The following is a 14,318-nucleotide window of genomic DNA, read 5'->3' as shown; positions in this document are numbered from 1 at the left end:
GACACCCCTCAGGTTTGATAATTCAGTAGAACGACTCAGAACTCAAGGTAGCGCTTTACATTCTGTTACTAGTTTACTGTAGAGGGACAGCCACCTGGAAGAGATGCATAGGATGGGGTGGGGCACAGAACTTCTGCGCCCTCTCCAGGCATGCCATCTTCTGAGCACTTTGATGTGCTCATCAGCCCGGTCAGAAGCTTTCCAAACTCATTGTTTTTTTTTGTGGACTTTTTGGGGAAGTTCCATCACATAGGTGTGATTGATTAAATCACCGGCCATGGTGATTGAGCTGCCTTCCCTTCCTCAGAGGTAGGAGGTTGGGGTTGAAGGTTCCAGCTGTCTGATCTTAGGGCTGGTCCCTCTGGCAGCCACCTCCCATCCTGCAGGCCCAGGAAGAGTCCCCTCTTTAGCATAAGCTCAGGTATGGTTGAAAGGGGCTTGTTACGAATAACAAAAGGCCTTCCTCTCACACAGGAACTTCCAAGGGTTTTAGGAGCTCTGTGCCAGAAACTGGATCAAATATAAATTGATTACATCACATCTCTTTGCCATGTAAGGTAATATATTCAGTTTCCAGAGTTTAGTATGTGGACATCTTTAGGGGGCCATTATTTTGCCTAGCGCAGTCTACCCTTTGGCCCCTAAAGATTCACGTCTGTCCTATTTGCAAAATACATTCATCTCGTCTCAAGGTCCCCCACATTCTCGACCCATTCAGCATCAACTCAAGCCCCAAGACTCATCTAAGTCTCATTAGCTAAAAAGTCCCAAATCTTAGCATCTAAATTACATCTGGGTGAGACTCTGGATGTGATTCATACTGAAGCAAAATTCCTCTTTATCTTTGGACGTGTGAGACTAGACACGACGTTGTCTGCTCCCAAAATACAGTGGTAGGACAGGCCTAGGGTAACAGCTTTAGACATTACCCTCTAAAAGAGGAGGAAATTGAGGGAAAAGGGAGTCACAAGCAATTTCAGAATCCAGTTGGGCAAACTCAGGTTTTGAGGCCTGGGAATGATCCTCTGTGGCTTGGGGCTCTGCCCTTGGTCCTACCCTCAGGGTCATCCTTCCTTTTTCTCGAAGGGTAAGAGTCATACATGTTTTCAGCTGAGTAACTTTATCAGCCTCTTTCCTGCCTGTGGGATTTTAACAGCCTTCTTGCATTTCATCCTTTCTCTGCATTTCATCCAGGTTGGCAGAGTTTCTACTGGTATAACATTCTCAAAAGCCTTGTGGGTCTCACATGTATGTCACGGGGAGTTATATACCATTAAGCAATCTAGGGTCTGCCGTAGAGCTTTCTTAGATAACCCCATCTCTATTCCTGCTTTCTGCTTAGGTCACTGAGGGGAATGAGTAACACTCCTAGTCTCTTTAAAGAGCCCTCTGTGTAACTGAACACCAACCTTTTGGTTCTTCCAAGACATTAGCAAAAGGTCATCCAGCCACATCCTTGGCTTTCTCTCCAGAGCACAGTTTCCTCACAGTGGATAGTCTAGTTTTAGCTTCTTTTGCAATCCGGATAGACTGAGAATTTCCCAAATCATACCTGGTTCCCTTTTAGTCTCCTCTGTCTCTCGCCTCTCGCATTTTACCATACACACCAAGAGGAAGTCAGGCCATGCCTTCAACGTGTTGCTTGGAAATCTGCTCAGCTAAATATCCAGGTTCATCGTTCTGCTAAGCTTCTGCCGCTGGAGAAAAAGGATTGTTCCGTCCAGTCTCCAGTAACGAGTTCCTCATTTTCTTCTGAGATCTCACCAGCAGTGCCTTCAGTGTCCACGTTTCTATTCAAGGCATCTAGGCCTTTTCTGTCACGCTTCTCAAAATTCTTCCAGCCTCTGCCCATTGCCAGATCCCAGAGCCACGTCCACGTATCTGTGTGTTACAGCATCACCCCATTTCTCCTACCCACAGTAGTGTCCTGTTGCTACTTGACAAATTACTAAAAACGTAGTGGCTTAAAATAACACATTTATTATCTTACAGTTCTGAAATTCAGAAGTCCACAGTGGGCCAACATGGCTGAACCCCTTTTGGAGGCTCTAGGGGAGAATCATTTTCCTTGCCTTTTCCAGCTTGTAGAGGCTGCCTGCACTCCTTGGCTCATGGCTGCCCTCCCTGACCCTCTAGTATTCCTCTTATAAGGACCCGTGTGATACATTGGGCCCGCCTGGTTAATAATCCAGGATAGTCCTTTCATCTCAAGGTCCTTAATTTATTCACGACTGTAAAAGTCCCCTTTGCCATGTAAGGTAACATATTCACAGGTTTTGGGTATTAAGATGTGGATACCTTGGAGGGCCATTATTCTGCCCACTACAGGAACTGTTAACCGGTAGTCTCTGCATTCATTGTGGATCATAATTTGAAGTGCAGGTTTAAGAAAAAGAGTGTGTCTAACGTTGTCCTTTTTAAAAACCTTATACAGGAACTTGGATACGATTGGTGTTGCTGTTGATTTGATTCTTCTTTTTCGTGAACTTCGAGTGGAACAGGAATCCCTGTTGACAGGTAATTTGCAGTATGATTCATGGATTACTTATATCTTTGAAAAGGATTTAAATACCAGTACTCTGAGTATTACATCATTCATTAAAGCAGATGGTTCTGTATTTCATGATACAGAGAAACTTCATTAGTGATATTAAAGAATCATCATAGAAGAAAGTTGTAGTGACTTCCAATTTTCTCCCTCTGCTGTGGGCTAAATTGTGTGTGTTCCACCCACCCCGCCTCCCCCAATTCATATGTTGAAGTCCTAACCCCTAGTATACTTCAGAATGTGATTATATTTGGAGACAGGGCCTTTAAAGAGATAATTAAGGTAAAATGAGGTCATACGGGTAGACCCTAATCGAGTGTCACTGGTGTCCTTATAAGAAGAGATGAGGACACAGGTGTAGAGGGACAACCATGTGAAGACACAGGGAGAAGATGACCACCTGCAAACCAAGGAGGGAGGCCTCAGAAGAAGTCAGTCCTGCCTACGCCTTGACCTCAGACTTCTAGCTTCAAAACAGAAAGCACATTTTTCTTATTTAAGGCACCCAGTCTGTGGTACTTTGTTATGGCAGCCCTAGCAAAGTGTTACTGTGTCTTTTAATATGTGTCGATGTGGCAGGCCCTGTTCTCGGTGTTGCATGTGATCTGAACAGGGACCAAAGCGGTCAAAAACCTCTGTCCTCAGATGTGTATGTTCCAGTGAGGGGAGCCTTGTATTAAGTATATTAAATAAGGCAAACATACAGCATGACACAGAGGGAAGTTAGCTCTGAGTGTTAATAGCTGTTGGTATGGGATTAAGAGAAAAACCAAGCTCCTTAATTTGAAGACCAGGAAGCTTTTCCAGACTTTTTGGAATGTTTTTGGTTCTTGAACTACTTGCATCAACACTTCTTTGGACAGAGGTTATTATCATACCATTATATTTAAAAATAAAAACATATAATTTTAACAGGTGATATCTTTATCCAAGGAATTGAAATACCTGTGGGTAAACCTAAGTCATTTAATAGAACATCTCAATGTAAATATCCAGCTTATAAAATGTACTAGATTGGAGGTTAAAAGAAATTTTTTTTAGTGCTAATTCAATGAATAGTTACTTCAAATGAGAGCTCTCCAGCTGTATTTAAAATGTTGATTTATATACAATTCTTAATGCCTATACTTACTGTATAAAGTGAAGCATGCTTATTTGAATGTTAGTGGGGAGGCTGCTTTGAGAAGGTAGGGAGAGAATTTGAGCTGGTCATCGTCTTTCTTCAGAGGCATAGAGACTGAGGCCCACAGTGAAACAGGCTAACTGAACTGTCAGAGGTACCACCCGGCTTAGTTTAGTTCTCATTCTACTCTGTGATTTCTTAGTGTTTTCATTTAAAACTCATTTGTTAAAATGCCTGCGTCTTTCTATTTGATTTAGGATTCTTCCTCTGGGACATTGTAATTATTTTTTGAACTAATTAAATTATCTAAGAATTGGCACACAAAGTGTTGGCTCTAAGTTTTTTGGAACAGCAATAATTTCTTTAGTATTCTCAATTTGGTAGGGTGTAGCATTAGGTTGTAAAGTGTTTTAAAATGTTGTATATTTAAAAGTATTCTTGCAGCTCCATTTTGTGATAAAACAGAAGCCTCAGTGCTCAAATTGGGGGGTTAAAAACCAGCAGTAAAATACAGATTTCACTCTCTTGTATGGAAAAGCAGTTATTTTTGAAGTCTGACTGTGGTATGATAATTCAGAAAGAGAGTTCAGAATGTACTACGTTTTATAATTGCTGGAAAAAACACCGATGTGGTGGGTAGTGTGTCACTGACAGAGCTGAGGAACTAGGGTGGGCAGGAGTAGGTTTCTCTGGTAATGGTGGATTCCTAAATAAGACACCAGAGGAAGCACTGCACAAACGCTGTGAGTAAATAACTGTCAGCGCGGAGGCAGCCCTCCTCCACCTGTGCATAGAATCCCATCCCCACTCGCCCACTCAGAAACTCTTCCTCTGAAAGTGTCCCCTTTCTCTCCGGCATCATCCCTTTCCCCTCTTTACTCTGTCATTTCACCAGCGTATAATGTGCTCTCCTGTTTGCCACTTAAAAGTGTCTTCCCTTGACTCTGTGTCCCCCTCGGTCCAGTATCCCTTGTCTTTATCCCACGGCTGCTACAGAAGATTGGTTACTTGGTGTTTACAAAATGTGATGAAAGATTATTTCATCCTTTCTTCTCAGGATTAATTTTCTCTTCACTGAAGCGAATAGATGATCTAGCAAAAAAACCAAAGGAGCACATTTCTGAAACTTTTTATGAACTGGTTTGCCACTGATGAATAAATCAGTTGTTTGGTTGGCGGCTTGGCTGTTCGTTGATATCCACCAGTCAGAGAGCGTAGATCTTCGTAGACCTGTTTTATGTTAGGTATATTAAGAGTTGTTCACAGTTTATGTAGTTGCAGTTATATCAGTTAATACATTTTTTATTGTTACGAGATTCACATCACATACAATTAACCACTTTAAAGTGAACAATCGAGTAGCATTTAGTGCATTCACAGTATTGTACAGCCACCACCTCTGTCTAACTGGAGACATTCTCATCACCCCAAAAGGAAACCCTGTACCCATTGAGCAGTTGCTTTCCATTTCCCAGTTCCCTGAGCCCCTGGCATCCACCATTCTGCATTCTGTCTCTGTGGATTGCCTGTTCTGGATTTTTCATATAAATGGAATCATAGAATTTTGTGACCTTTTTTGTCTGGCTTCTTTCAGTTAGCATAATGTTTTTTGAGGTTCATCCACATTGTATATGTATCAGTGCTTCATTTCTTTTTGTGACTGAATGATATTCCATTGTATGCATAGAACACGTGTTTTGTGTATCCGTTCATTCATTGATGGGCATTTGGGTTGTTTCCACCATGTGGCTCTTGTGCCACTGCTTGGCTGTTTAGAATAGTGCTGCTCTGAACGTGTGTGTACACATATTTATTTGAGCACCTGTTTTCAGTTCTTTTGCGTGTATACCTAGGAGTGGAATTGGTGCGTCAATTTTATATGTAAATTTTTAAGAAACTGCCGAACTTTTCCATAGCAGCTGTTTTATATTTTCACCAACAGTGTACAGGGTTCCAGTTCCTCCACGTCCTTGCTGACATTTGTTTTCCTTTTTTTGGAGTATAGTTATCCTGGTGGGTGTGGAGTGGTATCTCATCGTGGTTTTGATTTGCATTTCCCTAATGACGAATGATGTTGAACATCTGCTCATGTGCCTTTTGGTTATTTGTAAATCTTCTTTGGGGAAATGTCTATTGAAGTCCTTTGCCCAGTTTTTTTTTGTTTTTTTTTTTAAGATTTTTTTGACGTGGACCATTTTTAAAGTCTTTATTGAATTTGTTACAATATTGCTTCTGTTTTGTGTTTTGGTTTTTTGGCCGTTTTCCCGGACTGGGGCACGAACCCGTGTCCCCTGCATCGGCAGGCAGACTCTCAACCACTGTGCCACCAGGGAAGCCCCCGCTTTGCCCAGTTTTTAATTGGGCTTTTAAATTTTGTTGTCAAGTTGTGAGAGTTATTTATGTATTGTGGATACTAGGAATTATGTTGAATCTGAAGATCCACTTGGGGAGAACTGCCATCTTAATGATATTGAGTCTTCCGGTCCATGAATAGGGAACATCTCTCCATTTATCTAGGTCTTCTTTTTCAATTGTATCAGTTTCAAGTAGATGGCTTGCGTCTGTTGACAGAGTTGGAAGGACATTACTGAGGCCAGAAGGGAAAGTGGAAGTGATACTTCTCACTACCTTCTTGAAAAAGGCAGCCAGTGATATTACTGAATTTTATTTGGAATTCAAGAATGCAACTTTGTTTCAACAATGAAGCTTAAACAAATTTTATAGTATGTTAGTTCAAACCTAATAACAGATCTCTTCAAAAGCGTTCTTGTTCCTTGATACAATGCCTGTACTATCTTTTGACTTTCTCTGTGAGGACCTTACTCTTCGTAGATTTTTAGCAGGGTATCTGTGCCAGTTTTTTGTCACCGCTCTTGAGGTAAGAACTATAATTACGCTGTCAAAATAATATTTAGAGTATTATTTTCAGAGAATAATTGCAGTGGTGTGACGAATATATTATGCTCATCAAATTATATGTAAACATAAGCATGAGTTATTTTAATTGAGTTATTGGTGTTGTTTTTGGCCTTTGTTCTTTTCTAATCTGTAAAAATAATGTTGGGCTTTTTGAGGGGCTTTGTAACATTTGCTGTATTTACATAAAGATCACTTGATAAGCTGTTTGGTAAAAGTAAACGGTCATTTGTACTTTGTCTGGAGTTTTCTTTTCTTGTTTCGAGGACGTCTTTAAACCTTTTCCTTCCCAGAATTATGTTCTGATTCAGAGTGCTAATTTTTAGTTGCCTGATGAATTGTTGGGTTGTTTGGCTTTCAGACCGACTTATATTGTTGGCTTTTTTTGTGTGTTAAATTAAATCTTACAAGGATTTCAGTGTTAATACTCTAAAATAGTCAGCAGAAATAGAAATGTCATTTTACACTACGACTTAAGATGAAAATGAAGGTATTATTTTTTATTATGAACATTTTATATAATTTCATTATAGAGTGATTTTTAAAAACGAAAAGAAAAATAATCATTGTATATGCCGGCTGCGTTAGGCAAACACTTGACTTTTTTCTAGTCATCCTTCAGTATTTGTGTGTATGGCTATGAATGTGTATTGCAGTTTTGTATCCTGCTTTAGTTTAGATTATAATGTGAATTCAGTTTTGAGGTTCTCGGTTCAGCATTTTGTCTTCAGAGTTTTTTATCTCAGTGTTTTGCTTTTTGGCCACAATTTCGCAACTCTTCTTTGAGCAGCCAGTTGTCGAGTTACTATGAGTAAGCGAATAGCACAGGCACATTACACGCCTCAACCTTTTTCATCTTTACGGCTGCTCTGCCTTTGAGCTATTGGAGCAGCAGCGACAGGCTTTGAAGGGAAGGCCTGGGTTCCGGAAAAGTCTGAGGACAGAGGACCCGAGCTCCAGGCCTGGGTCAGTAGGCCCATCCCTCCCTCCTAGCAAAGCAGGGATCTAGGAGGTTGAAGGTCTTTGGAAGTCCTCTTGCCCTTAAAAACATCTCCTGGTTGCTGCCTGGCCGGGATTTCCGTTAATAGAGCAGGAGCTTTCATTTCATCTCAGGCTGTCCTGTGGCTCCTTTCCTTGATGAGCCGATTCCTGTTGCTGAGGAAGAGCCACTGCTTGTTTTTGCCTGTCTTGCTTCTGCCACTTGCAGGCTTCATGCCCCAGGCCAGTTACCTGGCCTTCTGAGCTTCGGTTACTCTTTGCAAGAGGGGGATAATATTAACCCCGACCCCATACGGCTGTCGCGGGGGTTAGATGACATCTTACAGTTAGAACTGTAAGAACACAGTGTCTATTAGCACCTAGTGAACACTGAACACATGCTAGTTATCACTGTTATTGTTACCTCACTCCTTGGTTCTTGATGCTTTATTCATGCTGGTCTTTTGTTCCTCAGAAGTGTCTCGCCTCTCTCCACTCAGGGTCTCATCACATGCTACTCTGTCTGTATGGACTGTCCTGGCCCCAGAGTAACCACTTTGAAAACAGCGAACAGTCGGGTGCAGGCGCTGCTCCCTCAGCATGGGTGCCAGGCGGGGGTAGCTGGGGCCTGGCACGGAGGGCTGAGGCTGCTTGTCGGGCGCTGGCTTTTAGTTGTGTGACCTGAGGAGGGGGCTGGGGCAGGGGTGGGCGTGCAGGGATTCACGGTAGCGTCTGTTCGCTGCAAAGTACACAAGTATTTTAAGTATTTACTTACCAGCATCGCATGCCCGTGAGAACTGGCCGACTGTCCCGCTCTCCTCTTGGTGTGTGGGGTCTGGGGCCCTCTCCTGCTGCTGACTTGGGTGACGTGATAAAGACACCTGCCTACTGTGACAATTAAATAAGAACTTGTATAAAATAAAGCACTTGGAACCGTACATGTCGCGTTAGTGATTGTCTAATGTTGGGTGTCGTTCTGGTTACGGGGCTGTTGTTAGGCTTTGAGCTTAGCCCTCTGTGCTGTTTCGTGGTCCAGGGGCTGGGCGTCCAGAAACACATTTCTCCTCCGCTTTCAGTGAGGTTTAGCCAGTGAAGGATCTAGTGGGGACCAGGAGGCGGGGGGGGAAGGGTGACTCGCCCCCTACTCAGGTCTCCCCTGGATGGTTCCCATTCCAGCTTCCTTCCCACTTGGAAAGCCTCCTAGTATTTCTTAGAGACACCACTGTTAGCTGGCCTGGGCCCTTCTTCCACGCGCCAGAGGTGCCAGCGGTAGCCTGGGCAGCCCCTTCCACAGAGGTCCGGGTTCCAGCTCTGCAGAGCCCCTCCAGGCTTCTGGGTTCTCACAACCTTACCCTCTTCCCTTTCTGCCTCCAGTTTGAAGGGTGGTAGGTGGTGGTTTCCTGTAGCCTTAATCTCTGTTACCTCAGTGTTGCCTTTTTAGTTGAACTAATTCCATATATTAAATTTTCTTTGTTAAAGAACAGTTTGGTTTCTGTCTGTCTGACTTGGTCCCGACTGATTGAACTGTTCTTGTTTTCTAAGGCTTGTGCTTGATGCCATCTTCTCTCGCTTCCCCTGGGGCCCTCTTTCCCTTCCTCACAACTTCCCTCCCTCCCTCCCTCCCTCCCTCCCTTCTCTCCATCTGCACTGCCAGCTCGGGTACAACCAGGAGACACAAACCGCACTGCAATTTGAACAGGGAAAATTTTAAATAAAGAATTACTAACTATAACAAAGGCTTGAAATAACAGGGGATTGACTACTAAGAAGTAAAGAGAATGCCAAAGAACACAGGAATGAAAGATATAAGGAGCAGCCAGTGCCCCCAGGGCTAAGATGAGTGTCCAGGGAAGAGGCTCCCCTCCCCCTAGGCCTGAGATCAGGCCTGCTTGGAGAGGGCATGGCTGTGGCTCACTGGGTGGTGGTGAAGTCGCCGAGGGGTGGTGTTGGTGGAACTTGATGGAAATCCACCCTCTGGGGTGCAGGGGGGAGTCGTCCACAGAAAGCTTCCATGACTTGAAACTGGCTTCGAAGCATCCTGAGGAAGTTCCTAGCTCCTGGACACTGCTGGTTGGTCCTGCTGTGCGAGAGCTCCTCACTGGAGAAGCTGCAGGAGATGAACGCCAGAGAAACAGGAGAAGCATGGCCAGAGGACTACCCAGAACCAGGACGAGAAAAACTCCGCTCCCTGCAGCCCTCCAGTGCCCCTCCAGCGCTTCTACCCACGAGGCTGTACGTGCCAGCTGACAAGGGAGACCTTCAAAGGGCCCACCTTTATGTTTGCAGAGCAGGCAGCGAAGCTAAGAAGCAGTGATTGATAACTGGTGCTCAGTCAAGAGTAATTTAAATGCGGTCTGTTCACCGATGCAAAGAACTTGAGAGAACCTTTAGTTCCTAATGCATTACATTCTCACAAACACTTTGTTATTTTCTAATTTTTGCCAGTGCGGTGGTTGTGTAGTTTTCCCGTGGGTTTGAGTGGGTTTTCTTGTGGCTTTCCCGTGGTTTGAGTGCTTTTTCTTTTTGTGTATGTGTGTGTGTGTGTATATGTATATATATATATGTATGTATGTATATATTGGGTGGGCCAAAAGGTTTCTTCAGTTTCTTCCGTACAGTGGCGGTAGTGGCTCTCAGTTGTCTTTAACTTCATTCAAAACAATTTCGTTAAATTGTAGGTGACAGCTGTCATATCAGCATGCATTTAAAAAAAGTCTTATCAAAATTGGTGAATTTTTGTGTAGCCATTTTAATATCGAAGATGGAAGAAAAAAAGCAACATTTTTGGCATATTATGCTTTATTATTTCAAGAAAGGTAAAAACGCAACCGAAACGCAAAAGAAGATTTTGTGCAATGTATGGAGAAGGTGCTTTGACTGATCAGATGTGTCAGAAGTGGTTTGCGAAGTTTCATGCTGGAGATTTCTCGCTGGACGATGCTCCACAGTCGGGTAAACCAGTTGAAGTTGATAGCGATCAAATCGAGACATTAATCGAGAGCAGTGAAGGTTATACCATGCGGGAGATAGCCGACATACTCAGAATATCCAAGTCAAGCATTGAAAATCACTTGCACCAGCTTGGTTACGTTAATTGCTTTGATGTTTGGGTTCCACATAAGTTTAAGTGGGGAAAAAAACCTTCTTGACCATATTTCCTCATGCAGTTCTCTACTTAAACATAATGAAAATGTTTCAGGTTTTTTTGCCACATTGTGTGGCATGCAGAACTTTCCCAACCAGAGATCGAACCTGTGTCCTCTGCATTGGAAGCGTGGAGTCTTAACCACTGGACCACCAGGGATGTTCAAACGTTCCATTTTTAAAACAAGTTGTGATGGACGATGAAAAGTGGATACTGTACAATAATGTGGAACGGAAGAGATCGTGGGGCAAGCGAAATGAACCACCACCAACCACACCAAAGGCTGCTCTTCATCCAAAGAAGGTGATGTGTATATGGTGGCATTGGAAGGGAGTCCTCTATTATAAGCTCCTTGTGGAAAACCAAATGATTAATTCCAACAAGTACTGCTCCCAATTAGACCAACTGAAAGCAGCACTCAACAAAAAGTATCTGGAATTAGTCAACAGAAAATGCATAATCTTCCATCAGGTTAATGCAAGACCGCACATTTCTTTGATGATCAGGAAAAACTGTTACAGCTTGGCTGGGAAGTTCTGATTCATCTGCCATATTCACCAGACATTGCACCTTCAGATTTCCACTTATTTAGGTCTTTACAAACTTCACTTAATGGAAAAAATTTCAATTCCCTGGAAGACTGTAAAAGGCACCTGGAACAGTTCTTTGCTCAAAAAGCTGAAGTTTTGGGAAGATGGAATTATGAAGTTGCCTGAAAAATGGCAGAAGGTAGTGGAACAAAAGGGTGAATATGTTCAATAAAGTTCTTGGTGAAAATGAAACATGTGTCTTTTACATTTACTTAAAAACCGAAGGCACTTTTTGGCCAACCCAATACATATATATATATATATATATGTATATTCTGTGGAGATTTGGACAAACATACAAGGACATGTATCCATCACTGTAATATCATACAGAGAAGTTTCACTGCCCTAAAAATCCTCTGTGCTCCACCTGTTCACACCGCCTCCTGTGCCCCAGCCCCTGGCAGCCACCAATCTTTTTACTGCCTCCATAGTTTTGCCTTTTCCAGAATGTCATAGAGTTGGAGTCGTACAGTCTGTAGCCTTTTCAGATTGGCTTTTCATTTGGTAATACGCATTTAATGTTCCTTTTCATGGCTTGATGACTCATTTCTTTTTAGTGCTGAGTAATATTCCACTGTCTGGACGGACCGCAGTTTATCCATCTAATGAAGGACATCTTGGTTGCTTCCAAGTTTTGGCAGTTATGAATAAAGCTGCTATAAACATCCACGTGCAGGGTTTTGTGTGGACATAAGTTTTCAGTTACTTTGGGTAAATACCAAGGAGTGTGATTGTTGGATTGTATGCTAAGAGTATGTTTAGTTTTGTAAGAACCACCAAACTGTCTCCCAAAGTGGCTGCACCGTTCTGCGTTCCCACCTGCAATGGATGAGAGTTCTGTTGCTCTACATCCTTGCCTGCATTTGTTGTCAGCAGTCTGGATTTTGTCCAGTATTCTGCAGTTTTATTTGGTGAAATAGTCTAAATGTGTCAACTAGGTTGTTACTAAATCTTATTTAAATCTTCTAAATATGCTGATTGTTTTGTCTGCTTATTTTATAATTTACTGGAAAGGTATATTATTATTGCCGAATTTAATTGTGGGTTTTTCTCTTCGCTCTATACTTTTGTCAGTTTTTCTTTAATATATATTTGAGACCATGTTATTAGGTGATTCCAGTTTAAAATTATACCTTTCTGTGAATTCAGTAATTCTGAAATGACTTTAAAAAAATTTCCATTAATACTTTTTGCCTTAAAGTTTATTATGTCTGATTTTAAGTGGTTGTATGACTCCCTTTGTAGGCTGGTATTTGCCTCGTATATCTTTTCACCATTCTTTAACTTTCAATGCTTCGATAGCCTTATATTTTACATGTCTTGTTTTAAATTGTCTATTGTTAGATTTTAAAAGATCCAGTCTAAGAGCAACTGTCTTTCAATTGGAACACATATTCCAATGATATTTAATGTGATTACAGGTATATTTGTGTCTACAGTTACAATGTTTTAAAGAAGTTAATTAATTTTGTATAAGTACATTGTTTTGGTAAGGCATTTTAATATTAACGTCATACCCAAAGTTTCATTGTGGTGAGAGACTTTTATAGTTAAAAGAAGCAAACAAGCTTCCTGTTTAATAACGTGGAGTATTTCTAACTAAGGTGTATTTATTTGGTGTTTTGAAAAATTCTTTTAATCATGTATCTTTTTTGCCTTTATAAATCCTCAGCTTTTCGCTGTGGTCTGCAGTTTTTAGGCAATATTGCCTCACGGAATGAAGATTCCCAGTCTATTGTTTGGATGCATGCTTTCCCAGAACTCTTTTTGTGAGTATATTGATAGAGTTTTTCTGACTTCTGAAAAGATTGTGGTTATATCAATTCCCAAACAGGAGAAACTAACCTTTGGTGACAGAACTCAGGACAGCAGTTGCTCTTGGTGGGTAGTGGCGGGTGTAGTACTGGCCGGAGAGGGCACGAGGTAGACTCGTGGGTTCCTGGGAATGTTCTGTGTCTTGATCTGCGTGGTGGTCACGTAGGTATATGCACATCTCATTGGGCTGTACACGTAAGGTTTATGTCCTTCATTGTGTGTCAGTTTTTGCTTTAAGTAAATAAAAGTTTTGGTTAAAGTAAGGAATGCTGTTAAGAACACATTTTTTTATAAGAAAAAAAGCCATAAAATATTGAAGTATGGGCAGTGAATTAATCATGTGTTAATTGAGCATTTCTTATATGCTCGGCACAATGCTCTATGTTTTGGTAGATACGGAGAAGTATAAGATGTGGATAACCAATCTGTTTATGTAGATTGATTTATGGTGTACTTTCCCTGGTGATTTGCTACTGTGTTTTGACCAGCTGTGTTCATAAGAAATGGAGCATGGAGATGAAAGGTGAGCAGGTGATGGAGGAAGGATAGGTAATAGGAAAGGCCCCATCCTGGGGCAGGAGGCCTGGCTTCTAATCCAGGTTCTGTTGCCAACCAATGGGGTAACTTTGGTGGTGGCAACAATATAAGCAGCAGAGCAGCTGTCGTTTGAATGTCCAGAGCTGGGTCTTTTCTGTATATTTCCCGTCTTTTACCCTTTGCCCTGTGGGGCAAGTGGTACTGTCCCCATTTGGACAAATGAGGGAACTGACACTTATCACTGGTAAACGGCGTAGCTGGAACCGGAACCCCATGCTGCCCTCTGGATCCAAAGCCTACGCTCTTTAAATACCAGCTGCCTAAGTTCTGTGCTGCCTTCCCTGGTTGTATAGGTTTTCTGGGCTCATCTGTATGGTGTAAGGATCAGATAAACGCTAATGTTATCTCTAGCTCACTGAGCCTGTAACCGGTTCTCAAATTCCTGCAGATAATTAGAGTTGAAGGCATAAAATCTTTACGGTAAATAATAATTGAGCTTAGGTTGGAAGGAAAGAATTGTGGAATTCAAGCTGTAGAAATAAAAATTACTCATTTTTGAGAAATCATTCCTTTCAGACATTTTGAATACCTCATCTCTGCCAGGTTCTGAGCTAGAGGAATGGAATAAGGGTAACTTAGATATATTCACCACTCCCCCAAAGC

General features: G+C 42.0%; 1 protein-coding gene across 2 annotated transcripts in view; it reads left to right on the top strand.

The window, feature by feature from the left end:
- Positions 1–14,318, top strand: part of ATXN10 (ataxin 10) — a 149,502-nt gene that overhangs the window by 24,521 nt on the left and 110,663 nt on the right. For both annotated transcript variants that reach the window (XM_024737576.1, XM_024737577.1), the window contains exons 3-4: positions 2,435–2,517; positions 12,976–13,072. In XM_024737576.1, the coding sequence (XP_024593344.1) occupies positions 2,435–2,517; positions 12,976–13,072 (180 nt within the window). The remainder of the gene's footprint in view (positions 1–2,434; positions 2,518–12,975; positions 13,073–14,318) is intronic.

This window comes from Neophocaena asiaeorientalis, unplaced genomic scaffold, assembly GCF_003031525.2.
Source record: "Neophocaena asiaeorientalis asiaeorientalis breed wild unplaced genomic scaffold, Neophocaena_asiaeorientalis_V1.1 scaffold242, whole genome shotgun sequence".
Lineage (NCBI taxonomy): Eukaryota > Metazoa > Chordata > Mammalia > Artiodactyla > Phocoenidae > Neophocaena > Neophocaena asiaeorientalis.
Note: the sequence above shows the minus strand (reverse complement) of the source record. Positions and strands in the feature narration are given on the sequence as shown.